This window comes from Chironomus tepperi, unplaced genomic scaffold (assembly GCF_022539635.2).
Source record: "Chironomus tepperi strain 1889 unplaced genomic scaffold, CSIRO-AGI_Ctep_v1 contig_85, whole genome shotgun sequence".
NCBI classification, from domain to species: domain Eukaryota; kingdom Metazoa; phylum Arthropoda; class Insecta; order Diptera; family Chironomidae; genus Chironomus; species Chironomus tepperi.
In genome coordinates this window covers 1,531,150-1,546,061 of record NW_027226207.1, presented here as the reverse complement: position 1 = coordinate 1,546,061, position 14,912 = coordinate 1,531,150, and the positions used below count along the sequence as shown (strand labels likewise).

At 30.7% G+C, this 14,912-nt stretch overlaps 1 protein-coding gene across 1 annotated transcript in view; it reads right to left on the bottom strand.

The window, feature by feature from the left end:
* side-V (sidestep V) overlaps window positions 1-14,912 on the bottom strand; it is a 92,536-nt gene that overhangs the window by 28,649 nt on the left and 48,975 nt on the right. Inside the window, exons 4-8 of the mRNA XM_070634431.1 lie at window positions 6,604-6,750; window positions 3,294-3,355; window positions 3,105-3,218; window positions 1,121-1,251; window positions 793-865 (exon numbers count right to left, since the gene is read on the bottom strand). Of these exons, the coding sequence (XP_070490532.1) occupies window positions 793-865; window positions 1,121-1,251; window positions 3,105-3,218; window positions 3,294-3,355; window positions 6,604-6,750 (527 nt within the window). The remainder of the gene's footprint in view (window positions 1-792; window positions 866-1,120; window positions 1,252-3,104; window positions 3,219-3,293; window positions 3,356-6,603; window positions 6,751-14,912) is intronic.

Below are 14,912 nucleotides of genomic sequence, written 5' to 3'. Positions count from 1 at the left end.
TAGCAAATAAATTTGTTTAAGTTGTCAACAGGTTAGGTGTTATTTGATTGATATATTTTAAATTGGCCTGAAGAAAGGAAGGATGGAAAAACAAGGGTACTTTAAGTGGTATTGAAAAATTAATCACTCTGATGTTTGTGTTATATTTCAAGGAAAAATGAATATATTGAATGACAGGAAAAAGTTTTGCAGGAAAATAATTATGCTTGCTCGAGTCTTTTTTTTACTGTAGCATGTGGCATGTTGATGGAAATTTTTTTAATTTTTAAATGAATAAAGTTTGTTAACTTAATTTACATGGTTCAGTAGCTTCATTCGAGCTTTTGTGGTTGAGAAAAACATTCAAATTACAATTTTGGGAAATTAACTGTCATTTTAAATTTAAATTTTATAGCAAACTTTAGTGTTTTATAGTAAGTTGCATTCCCCTTTGTGTACTTTTAGTTGAAACTTAATTTCATCTTTTACGACTATTTTAGTGGCTTCTTTTTCAGTCTTTCAAGTCGAAGCTGAACAACAAAGTAAACTGGTAAGTATAATAACTAATTAAACAGCTATTTTCTTATATTTTTAGTTCCTTTCAAGATTCTTCCACGATATTAACTCATCAGTAATATTTTAACCTCAAAATCCGATTAAAAATAAGTCCATAAGATCTATTTTCCTTAGCTTTCATCATAGTCATCACGCTATTTTAATTGAAATGTCATTTAATAAAAAGACACCAGAAGCAGAAGCTAAAGGAGAAACTGTTCGTATCTACAGAAATAGACTATTGTTATAGCTACTCACATTTCATATCCAATATAACTTTATTCGACAAGGGTGGCAATATGTGTCCATTACTCGCCTGACACGTATATGTCTGTGAAAGAAACAAGAAAACAAAGTGACATAAAATGTGAATGACAATATATCCTCAATTAATAATTATGCTTGTGTGGCACTAACAAATTTTTTGGAGAAAGCAATTAAGGTGGAATTGAATGAACGTGTTAAAAAATTCTTTCGTCTTTCCACGAAAACCTCAAAAACGTAATTTGCGTGCCTTTTGTCAATTAATTTTCACCATACAATAATGAGGAAAATTTCAATCGATTAATTAAAAATGGATACTTACTGTTTCTAAGTCAATTCTCGATATTCTTGGAAGATGAAGAATATTTATTACACTCCCATTCGACAGCTCATGAAATGAGTCATCGATGAGGGCATGATCCTTAAACCACGTTACGCGGGGTAATGGCATACCTAAATAAAGGAATGAGAGAAAAAAAATTATTGTAATAATGCATAAAAAATTTATTTTTACGGCAATCGCGTTTATGGGAATAGGCTTGCGGATGGAATGAAAATATTTCATGATGGTCACAAATGATGTTTGGTTTTATGAAGCTACGACATTTGGCAAATGGACGTCTTTAATAATTTCTTAAAGACACGAGACTGTGCTGTTTGACATTGATACTTTACACGAGAATGAGTCTTGATTTGAGGTTATTTTTTGTGAATTCAATATTAAGGTATAAGTTACAGGTTAGAATTATAAATGACATAATGATCTTGCCTTCCAATTATATTAATTGATAAAATTTACTTTTGTAACTAACATTCTTTAATTAAGAAGGATATCAACAGACTTTATCCTTGAACTTTCTCCACAAAATAAAACTTCCTTCCATCTTACAGCTATAATAGGATATTCTGAGAAAAGAAAAAGTCAGCAATTATTCATTGCCTTATTGTGGGCATGTAATTACTATATGGTATCCTTTTTAATTTATTCAATTTTTCATTCTAAGTAGTTTTGTTAATAATTTATCATCTCATACCGAATACGCAAGCCTCAGTCATCAAAAAGGTCATATATTAAATTTGTAAAAGAAACAAATTGCCTTGACTCCTCTCAGAAAAAAAAGGAATTTAAAGCTTGGGCCATAAAAAATACAATTTTTTTTGAAAAATTAATGAGCAATATAATAATAAAGCATAAGAAATTTGTCACAACCGTGTAATTTAGATAAACTTTTATTATGTTTATGTGACAAGATTAATATTTATTTATTCTTTTCGGCACCGTGTAATAATATTTCGGAGACAATAGCGATGTGGATGAGAAATGGAAAGAATGAAATGACATTTTTTCTCCTGCTGACGCTGTAAATGATTCTTTATTTTTAAAAGAAAATTTACATAGCTCTTGGGGTTATGATATCTAATAATTTATATTGTGCTTTATGGCATTTGTAACGCCTTTTATTACTATAATCGGGTTATTCATCGTCTAAACTACTCTTTTTTTCTGAATTTTGAGGCTAATGTATGCGACAAATAAGTAGCAGATTGCGTTACATTTTTGAATATGAAAGGAGAGGCTGATGTTTAAAGAGAAGAATGCGAAGTAAGTCAGTTATTATTGATTTTTGGATCAAGCGCATTTTGAGTCAGAACTAGAATTTCTAACTTCAATTTCCTTGACAATTTCATCGACGTTAACTTCAAGTAACCAAAAGCCAACTTCAAATCATCCAAAGCCAACTTCATATCACCCAAAGTCAACTTCAAGGTGTTTAGCTTTTACTATACAATTAAATAAAACAATGCAAAAAGTCAATAAAAAATCCACCAAAAGCTTAATGCTATCAGCATTAAAATTTACAACCAACGGCATTAAACGAAATGACTTGCTTAGAATAAAAATAGAAAAAAACCAAAACAAAATGAGCACTTAACCTCCAAATATTCTATAAAACTCGCATAAAAAGCAGAACCAGAAATGAATAAGAAGAAAATCTCATTTAAATTTCAATGTCTTTAAATCTCAGGATTCTCTTCCATTTCAGTTCATGAATATGATGTTCGGGGTGTAACAGTGAGCAGCATCAAGCCAGACATAAGAATATCATTTTGAGAATATAAAACGACTCTAAAGTCATAATATTATGTAAATTCAAGTCCATAAAAGCAATAACGGAAATGAAAGGATAGAAATGATGTAATTGTATGTTAAAGAGAGCAGTACATAGGTGGAATGTATGTATGTCATGTTCCTCATTTGTACCATCATTTCAAGAGATAGATAGATATGTAAGCACGGTACTTACCACCACTCGATATACATGTTATATTCACACTTGATCCCTCCTTGTAGGGTCCAATTACACTATTCGACACGACACTTCCATGTTCGTTTAATATCTCTAAATGTGTAGGAGGAACTAAAGGAAGAAGAAAATGAAAATTGGGGATTAAGAAATGTAATAAAAATAAAACTTTATAAATTGAATACTCACCCAGAACTGACAGATTTATTCTACAATTTTTTGTCGGTGTTTTTTGAAAATCAACTCGACATCTGGCATGAGAATAATAACATTTTTTTTTATTGTACATACGATGTTATGCATGTGAAAATAGTATCACACAGAGATGGAAATTGAAAAGGAAGGAAAAGAGAGAAATATTTGCATTAAATGTCTAAAATCATTTTGTTATTGAAATATCGACAGGTTGTGAATTTAGGTTATGATAAATTGGCACAATTCTTCGAGACACACGATACAATTTAATTATTTAATGCATTTATGCTTCATTAAAATAATAAATATAATCATTAAATAAATGAAAATTTCATGTTTAATGACTGAAAAATCAATAAAATTTGTTAATTAAACATTATTCATAAGCTTTATTTTTGACTGCAGACTGCATGAAAATGCAAATTTTATGTCACTGAGAAATGAATGATTGTTGAGCATTTCCTTTGATGAAATCATATACAAAATGTAGAACGACGAATGGAACCTTAAATACAATTTTGTTGTGTAGCTATTACGACAAAAGATGATGATGCAAAATTAAATTGCAGAGACTTTCAAGCTCGAAAATGCAGACAATTTTTGTGATTCTTGAAATAGCAGAGAATTCTTCATTAATGTCATGCAATTCAGATATAATTACTTAATTGCTGTCTTTACTTTTATATTTGTCGATTAAATTAACATTCAATTGATTGACATGCCCGAGCAAGGAATGGGTATGGATTTGAGTTTTGTAGTTCTTGCTTGAATTGTAGACGATAGACAATGTCTTAGCCTTTTATGTGACAGTCTGAACCGTACATGACATACCCTAGCAGGCAAAGAGGGTGCTCTCAAGAGTTAGGCAAGCTGAGAGTAATGCTCGCAAGCATACTTGACTAATATATTTAAGTAGAGCAAGCTCACAAGAGCATAGTGTTGTCTGTCAGGGAAAGTTACGGATGGAGACATCACCATGTTCACTAAGTGTCAATTAGACTATGTAAGCTAATCCCAGCAACTTTACCATCTTCCTAACAGACAATATGCATCTCGGTCCAATTTCTAATTGATCAATCTCAATTTTATTTTCTCACCATTTTCTTAATTGACTCAAGTCGGTCAAGATTGAAGTAATCAATCGGAAAAAGCATTTAAACGAATAAGAAATCTGTAGGTGTTGAACAATTTCCTAATTTATTGTAAATCCTCAGGCATTTCAACATGATAATTTTGCAAATGCGAGAATTGAAATTTCATGCAGAAAATTTAGATCCTAATTTCCAAAAATTCATGCTTAAACAAGCATCTGATTTTGTCCACAGGTTGTGATATAACATTAAATTATGAAATTCTCAACAACTTAATCTGTCAACAAGTTAAAATTATCTATTAATAGTTGTTTCATTAAAATATATGAATACATTTGTTGAGATTTATTCAAGTTTATTATTAATTTTGTCGAATAAAAGCAAAGTCGCATAATGTAACACAAGAGATTTATTTTCGGTTTATTCATGCATCAGCCTTTGAAGATAAATACAAACAGAAATTTGGGAATTCGGGGTCTGCAACTATGAATGTTTGGTTTCCTCTAGTAAGATAAGATATCGCTATGGATCTACCTGACAATGGGATTGTAATCCGTATATTAAAGCCTTTCTGACTCGAATTTGGCATGACCTTGTATACAACTCCTAAATTCAATCCTCTACAGAGCTGTTGCTTCTTTTACCCCGGAGCAAGCTCCCCCCTGCACAAAAATTCTCTTTGCTAATTTGTTTGTTATACGTCTACCGTTTTCTAAATCCAATGTGGGTTTCCCTTAGTATATAATCACATAATATCTGGATACATTTTCTATTTATTTATTCAAACAGCACTGTATATATTTTGAACAATTTACAATATACCTGCTTACATCTCGTATAAAGTTAGAAGCATTTTGTAAATAAAATATTCAAAGAATATGTATGCAAAGATACACAATGAATTCCCATGTTGCTGAAGTCTTTGATAAATATTTAATAAACTAAAAATTGATCCAATCCCACATTTACGATTTTCTAAGCGATACAAATGAAAAGTTCTTCATTATTCATTTCCAGCTCATCATATGAATGCCTTTAAGGTCTGAAGGAAAAGTCTTGTTATGCATTTTGGTTTTAAATAGTAAATAAAATAGATATAGAGTTGTGAAATTTCTCAGGAACTTATTTGTGAGACGAAAGACGAATGAATGGAATAATCAATGTTTATTATTATGGATATTCCTAATAGGAAGTGAACTAAAGAACACCCAGACACAAATAATAAAACTTTACTATTTTATTGTATTATAGTGAACAATTGAAGAAGTTATAAGTAATATTAGATGAATTATTTACAACATTTAAGTGTTACTGAGTATTATGAACGATAACGGATGATATTTATTTGAATTATTGTCAATTTTACAAAATCAATTTTGAATTTTTAGAAACTATTGAAATTTGGGATTTTTTTTATCAATGCAAGTTCATTAACTGTACAAAAATGATATTTAATGCTTTGCTCACTCTTTTTTAACAATTTACAATCATTTAAATAGCTGAGAAACATGAAATTAAGCCAAAAATGAAGTCCAAAATCTCCAAGTGAGAAAATAAAACGATTTTCAAAAATTCAATTTTTAAATTTAAATTTTCAGTTATAGTATTCGATTATGAATTAAACTACAATTATTAATCGAATAAAAATTATAATTGGATCTTATTAAGACAAAGCAAGTTTAACAACCGAATCATCATAGGTATAGAACACAGAATTTTAATTGTATGATTATGTGAATGCCTACAGCATACTGTTTTATAAATGTGATAATAATACTCACGTTTATAAGAAGAAAAAAAAAGATCAACAAAACAAAAGGAAATTTAAGCCGAGAAGAGAAAGGAAATAGGAAGAATAAAATCGATTTATAAACTTCTTCTTTATCTTCACCACAGTTGTTTACCTCTTGAATTTTCGACAGCAATTTCAATCGATTTTCTTTCTTCTCTATTATTTTAATTTAATTTTCATGTTCTAAAACGAGAAGTACACACAAAATGATATTCTATTGTTTGCATTTTCGTGCTTATTTGTTTCTTTGTTGTTCCATTCATTTCTCTTATTTCTCAAAAGACGCATAAAGCGACATGAGACGAATAAGAAGATGATTGTTCTTTCTGCGTTCAATAGAACAAATATAATTTACTTTAATGAAGCATATATGCATCCTCTTGAATGATTTTCTATTCATTTTTTAAAACTTTATATTTACCTATAAATGCCAACATTCTCTGTTGAGACATTCTTAATTTTTAATGCTGGCGGGATGGTGTCATAATAAAAGTAGGCCTTTGATCTCAACACTATGTCATCTTGCCAATGCACAGCTTCCTGTAAGCTCTTCCCTCGGGCATCAAAACTGCAAATAAATTAAAAATATTTTCGGTTATTTCCTTAAATTTATTTAAAAATTAATTTCATTATAATATCAGCATCTAAGTCATTGTCATGTGTGGGTTTTTATTTGAAATACATATTAACCATGGCAGCTATAACATCAAAAGGTATTCGAAATTCATTCATCAAAAGAAATTCTTGCCTACAGCAAGCCCACAGACAAAATATCATGAATGAACTTACTGTACCCGAAAATTTACTTCTTGGAAATTGAGATGCACATCTATAAGGGTAGCAGCATATTGAAAATATGGATATTTTTAAAGGTCAATCAAAACTTTTTTGTTTTTTAGAACAGTTTAAGAAGTTGCAATGACGTCACACCTCCTTTATGCTGAATATTCAGGTGATTTTGAAGGTTAAACTTTTGTTTGAGTTCTGATAAGACTTATAAGGTAGTCTTTTGGGTATTATCTACATATTTTTTATTTGAGATGATGTCTGAAGGTCAATGCTTTGTATATAAGACTACATTGTAGATAAAATCATACAAATGACTTATATCTTCCAAGAATGTGATTGAAAACAAGTCAGAAGTATGTAAAAGCTTATTCAGAAAAGAAAATGGATCTAAAGAGGGTCAATTTCGTCCCAGAGCTCGAAATCGACTCCAATTTTGTGTGGATTCCAGTCGACTTCAAGCTCTAGTTCGTTATGCTCCAAGTTCTAAGGTCAAATCTCTTCAAAAGATTTCAAGTTTCCCCAATGATAGCGAGTTCCTTGTAAAATTATGCAGTTACAACTTCTCAGAAATTATAATCAACAGATTCCTCCTTTATATTCCTTTACAGTCTCAAACAAAATTCTCCAGCTCAAAGTAGTGGAACTGTCCATTGGGATTTGAAATGAACTTTTAATAAGATAAGATTCAAGTCATTCAAAGAGAAAGAACATCCAACATTTTATTTTTTCTGTGCTTCCTTTTGTGCTCAGTTTATATTTTACTTTCAAGTTCGTATTGTAAAGATTCGCACAAAGCTTGCTATCAATTACTAAAGGAGATGAAAATTCTTCATTTTGTAATGCAAGAGAAATTTCCTTATAAAATGCAGATAATTTTTCATCGTCAAAAAGGAATTGCGTTAGTTATAAAGTTTTTCTACTGTAAAATAATATCTTCTCAATTTTCGCTCCATGAATTTCTAAGTAGAATCTGCAGAATAAGGAAATAATTTTCAAAAGTTTTTTAATACAAGAAATTCTTACTAAGTTTTTTTGTAATAAAAATAAAATTGTTTTTTATGGGAGTGAGAGTTTAAAGGAAATGAAGTGTATTTGTTTATTTCTCGGACATTCGCGTTTGTGGTGCATTCAAGTGAAAATGTTAAGGAAATTGTGTTAACGATGAATCGTGTTTAATTAAATTTATTTTCATAATAAAGGGAAATTAATGAAATTTTTCACGAAAATTACTAGAGGAGTATAGAGTTAAACTGCAGTATGTATTACATGATGAGCAGCATGGGGTAGGACGGCTCTAAGAGAAGATTTATCTCAGATAGATGCAAAAAAAAAATAATTTGTACAAACTTTGCTATACAGCTAGCAATAGAGCTAGATGGAAAGCATTTTATAGCAACCTAGATCAGATACAGATCCAGGATCTATACCATATTTGAATCTAAGATGGAATCATCCATCGAAAGTTTCAATATCAGAAAATCAAAATTACAAATCCAGAAAACATTCCGAATGTCTCAATATCAACCACAGATACAAAATCAACATGCAACATCCAGTTCATCTTCCAAACTCATCCAAATCAGCATAAAATTAAATAATCCTAATCTAATAACTGACCTACTAAGTTACATAATTGCTTATTCATCCCACAACATAAAACACTTTGAAATCCACAAGAACCTTGACTCACTTACAACATCTAATCTCCTTAATCAATTTTTTGTTTGTTCCAGTTTACATCCACAAGAGAAATTCAATTTCAATATTGAGATTAAAATTCCATTAAAATATCGATTCATTGAATATATAATCTCATTTCATTTAAAATCAGAAGTGATTAGAGTCTTATGAGAAATTTTGAAGAAAAAGTCACAAAAAAAAATTCATCTCTTTCAAGTTGTTCCGGAAACCAGCTGATGTAATGAGTTTATTTTTGCTTCTTAAATCTACTTTCGCTTCCCCCTCTTCTTTTTCATGTTTACTCATGTAAAGTCAATAAATGTTTAATTCTATGCATATGTGAATGTTAAGAGGGAAGTGAAGAAACGATGAAGTTCATTTCTTTAAAAAAGTAAATAAACATATCAAGTAAATATATCGAAAAGATAAAGTTTAATGAACAACCGATAAGCAAGTAAAGAAATTCGATTTTTATATATTTTTTCCCTTTTCAACATTCAGTTCCTTCAACATTTGATGATTCTATTGATTTCTTTTCTTTATTTTGAGAATTTAATCTTTCAGATTATCTCATGAATAAGCGATTGTCTTTGCTCAATTGTGCTGCTTTTTCAGCAAACAGATGAGAATGAAAATGTGCTGTATTATTGAAAATTTAATGCCTGATATATCCTTGAAAGCACTTATTGTATTGCATTGCAATGATTAAACTATATAGTATTTGGTTTTGAATCTTGTTTGCAAAACGAAAAGGTAAGAACTTCTCAAAACAAACAAATTATACTCTCTAGATCCATAACGAGCACGTCCACTAGTAGTTAATATTTGCAGTTGGATATAAATTGCAATTCGATTTTATGAGTTTATCAAAAATGTTCGCAAAACAATAAAATTTAAACGATGCAGTGATTAAGTCTTCAAAATTGATGATTGCTTAAGGCTAATACCATATTTATGGATTATGAATTTTTCATTTTAATATGCATTGAAATTGCTATTCAATCAGATTGCTGTTAAATCAGAAGAGAATGAGGAACAGATCAAAATATTTATGATAATTCGTTCATCATATTGAGCTGGTTAGGTTATTTTTGGAAATTTGGATTTTGTGTGCAGACAGACTTTATTCTGAATCTTCTTGGAACTCTTAATGCAATTGAATTTAGAATCGAGATTTGAAAATGATTTGTTTACATTCTCACTTGAAGATTTTGAGCGGTAATAAAATCCTTATTTGCAGTTCAATTGATGTTCAATTGATTGCAAAATGTTAAAAAATAGTGAGCAAAGCTACTAAGATCAGTTTTATTCATATAATGATAGTAGAAAGTCCGAAATTTGTAAATTTGTTGTCTAAACTATTTAGAAAAATGTTGTAAAAATTCGAATTTTTAAAAGCCGTTAGTCATGCTTAAACTAAATAAAAGTTCACACTTCTTCAAAATTAAGCCACAAAAATGGCTAGACGAAATATTTTATTGATTTTTTTATATCCACCCTAAACTAGGCCATTAGGTAATAAAACTAAATAAATTTCAAATTTATTAGTTCACGATTGCAAGACAAAAGGCAATAACTCAGTAAAATTTTGCACAGATATCTTTTATTGCTGCCATAAGATTTATGTCAATAATGCATTAGCATAAACTATTCAAAATCATAATCCTATATCGGTGTTAAGATAAAACTTGAATAAAACACAAAAAAGCTGCCAAATTTACTACCTAAAATACATTTGTGATAAAAAAATAAGAATGTTAGGCACGCTATAAATGGCACAGTAAAGTTTTTCACATAAAATGATTTTCGTTGAAGTACAGATGGGATGTTGTTGTAAGGATTAGGATTTCTGGAAGGTCTAAATAGAAATTTTGCACATTTTTTTAGATGGAAATCCACTTGATAGTGTTGTAAAATAATAAGAATACCCAAAATTCTTTCAAACAATTCCTTTCTATCCAGCACCAGCAACTAAAATACAATTTTTATCATCAAAACTAACAAAATTTCGCTTAAAAATATTTACATATTTCCAGCAGATTTAAAAACAAAATTAAAACTTTTTTCATCCCTTTAAGCTATTAACAAAGGAATTCTTTCAGAAATGCTTTTTTCATCTGTCTATCATTGAAGAGTCTCTTCTTTTTTTTCCCAGCATAATTTCTTCAAACCTTTTTAATTATATTCTTTTTTTAAAATAATTACACGAATATAAAGAAAAACACAACATGGTATGGAAAGAATAAGAGCGGCTTTATATAGGTTATCTCATGGAACATAGATAAAGGAAATACAGAGAAATAAATGTGAAGCTAAGAGCTTTATAGACATTAACGCAATTTATTATAATAAAAAAAAATTTCTCTCATTTTTTTACTCCTTCTATGGCTGCATGATAACATGGGATAGAGTTCATAAGGCAAATGTTTTGTTGCGAAGGGGGAAGGTGGCTTTATAGAAATAAATTGTCAATCTTTATAACGCCTACTACATTTAAGTGATACACTTTAGAAGTTGAAGGATGGGGAATGAAGAGACACACAGCTACTCAGTGTTGGCAACTTGGATACTAGGGATAGTACAGGAGTCTCTCTACTGTCGCATCTGATGAGAATCAAACCCACGCTCTTACAAAATAGTGAGCTACAGCTTTTAAATTCTAACCAACTTGACCACAGAGGAGTAACTCTTGATTTGCCAGATTGACCTACATATGACTTGATACTCCAGACTCTGCTCTACCCCAACACCACATAAACTCCGAATAATAGGAAGTGTAAGCAGTTTTGAATGTAATTCCGCCCAATTTAGATTAATCTCAGCTCAGCTTCCCTAGCATTAATAATAAATTCTTAAATAAAGTCTGTCTAAATCAAAAACCATGAAAGCAATCCTGCCCATATTTCTATCCCGTTATAATCCTTATTTGTTATTCTCAAGAGTCCATTTCATACAACAAAAGGAAAAAAGTTAAAAATACAGCACAAAACCAACAACAATCCCCCTCGAAAAAAGAACATAGGAAGAATAAACTTTGAGGGATTTTTTTTTAATGTTAAAGTCTTCCTTTTATTCTTTAATTCTTTAAAGACAACACAACAGCACAGAGTTAAGGAATAAGATGTGCTATGTGAATAAAAATAAAAGCATTTAAAAAAATTTTTTTTTTGCTCTTCTCTGTACATACATATTTAATACACAGCCACGGCTATAGTCACTTACAACAATGACAACGACTTAGAACGATGAGTAAATTAAAATTAAGGGGTGTTGTAATATGAAGCAATGACACTAAAAGACAAAAAATGTATGGAAGCCAAAAAGCAAAGTCACTTCATCGTCGTTTATTGTGTAATCCACTTTATTATTTATGACTTTTATTAAGCCAAATAAAGAAATGAATGAGGAAACGATGCGAGAGTATAGCGGGAAACAAGAAATAATTTTATGAAGCTAATAAAGCCAACCACCCATACTTTCTGTTTTTTGCTTTGAAAATCTTTCTTTTTCAGTCAGTATTATCAAAAGAACTCCCCCAACATCTATTTATATTTACACATTCTTCAACTACTAGACCAGCTTGCATCGCTTTATGACGCTTTGGATTTCTGTTATGCTAAACTCGTATTTTATGATTTTTTGTGTAGAAATTAAATCGACTTCCCTTCTTGCTTGGTTTAAGTTTTGTAAGCTGGTCAGTGGCGGAGTTAGGATTTAAGGTAGACTTTCATGATTTTGACAAGTTCTTGTGGAAATCGCTGAGTCTGTCGGGATTGGATAATACAAGTGTGGTGTCTGAGCACAAAGGAGTCTATAATATCGGACCATATAAAGGCGAATCTCCGAGTGTGAGAGTAATGCCGAGTAGCCGAGTGAAGTGTGTGAGCAGAGCTGAATCTGTGGTATCGAGCCTTAAATAGGCGGATTTGCCTTTGCAAGAATTAGGCCTTTGTGGCCGAGTGGTACAGCAATAGACCGGAAAACTGTATCACTGCGGAGGTTCGATTCCCATCCGAGATCAATCTCCTCAACCCTTTAAATCTATTAATAAGTGTGCCGTCAATATGATAAGGATTCGAACAATGTTCACAAGTACTGTAATTCTATGATCCAAAGTTCCCAACTGAGAGTATAATCCCTCCCATCCCCATCCATTGCAACAAAAATCTATGAATTCCCCATTCCAAAAGAACCAAATTATTCATCTGAGTAACCAATAAGTGCCAAACAATTTCATGCATAGCTCCCCTAATCCACCACTGTACCTGATCATATCATAGCTTACTAAAAGAAATTAAAAACATAACAAAACGAGTCAGGAGGAAGGAAGCTTGCTCGATTGCCTCACAATGAAATCAAAATAGCGCCTCTTGAAGTTATTTTTCAAAAAAAAAAAAAAATAGAAATCGTGCAGACGTTAGACAGTCTACAAGAAATTATGTCGACAAGAGAGTCCATTTCAATTTTAGTTATAGAACGCAAAATTGCAGTCACGTGAACTTTGTGGAAATATTTGGAATAAAAATGAGAATAGGAAATTACTTTGGATATGGACTTGCCGTAAATACACTTTTCTGTTCGTGTAGGAGAGGAGATGGAGGGAGCAAAAAAAAATAAATTCCTTGCTGTAAATCGCAATAACAGGCAGAGATTTTGGTTTATTGTGTTTTTATGGTGGAGGAGGAATTTGATATAAATAGAAAATTGGTGCTTAAGGCAATCTTTTGGGTAATAGATTTGTTTTGTGCCATTTTGCGGTCACTTTTCTGGTCGGTGAGATGCTTTTGAGTTATTTGTTTATGTAAACATTTTCGGTTCCCTTGACTGCTTTAATTTAGATGCTTTAGGATTCTTTTTGTGTATTTTAGGTATAGCTTCTATTTTGTTAAGAGCTGTGGCTTCAGAATGGACGTAAAAACAAAGTAACCTCTCTATACATTCACAATGACTGCAATTGATGGTCTGGTGATTGAAATTGAGAACAAAACCTCACACATCCTATTCGTTCATACAAAATACTAACGATTGACCATCTAAAAGAACCAATTCATCGATTCGTGCAGTCAATAAGTGACCAATAATGTCAACAATCCCACACATCACTCTCAAGTCAATCCAGCCATTGAACTGTTTAACAAAAAAATAAAAAAGCAAAAATACATTCTCAAAGTCATCAAACACCCATTTAATCATCCAATTTGTCATCCTGTCAACCGTCCAATCATCCAGCCTTTCATTAAAATTGAATGTCAATTGTTGAATATTTTGTTTTACACAAAATCCTTAGGAAATAAAGGAAAAAAAAGAATAAATATATTTTTCGATCACATTCTAACCATGCTATTATACCAAATTGCCACCATTCAGCCTTGCTAATGTAATGTCATACCCCTATTTACAGGTATATAAGTAACAAGATCAAAATTGATTGATTGATTCATTTTATCCAATTTAATTTCTGTTAAGTTGGTTTGCGTGTTGAAATCGATTTTCGAGATTTCGTGCGATTATTGGAGTCGCTTTTTCTTATATTCTCAAAAAAGAATCCGAGAATGTCGGCTTTGGGATTTATTAGATGGTATAAAGCCATTGTACAAAGGGAAAAGAAAATAGGCATTAGGAATTTAATATATAATTTTCTTTGTCGTTAGGTATTTTCCATCGAATCAATTTTTAATTCTTTCGTAGAAAATTTAAAAGAATTTTTTGTTCATTCAAGCCTTGTTCTTAGAGGCGTGTGGGCTGAAAGAGTAGAATTAAATATTAAATTGGGAGTTTGGCGCTAAAAGGATTTAATAATGAACAAGATTGATTCTTAAATTATTAATTATAGGTTCGAATTAATATGATAAGTTGTTACTTAGTAATTTTTGGAAGCGACAAACTTTGACTAGATATCTTAATTGCATGTCCTTGAACTTTGAACTTTTTGTAGATTTTCAGCCTACAAGGGGAGCTTTTATGAATCATAAATCATGATAAAGCTTTGATTTAGACAAGTTCAGGTGAATTTTGAGATTCAGGCAGGAATTGAACCGAAAATTGAGAATCTACTATATCTGGCTATGACTAGTACTTTATTATTTTTTCTTTAGTAACTTTTGTTTAATTTTATGATTCTATACCAAGAAACTTAATGTTTGGTACTTTATTGTACCCATAATGCAAACAAAACAGGACATGCAAACAATAACTCTGACAATAGCTTTTCCAAGAATTTTATTGCGATTTATGATGAAAAGTCTGACATTGCGTCACTTG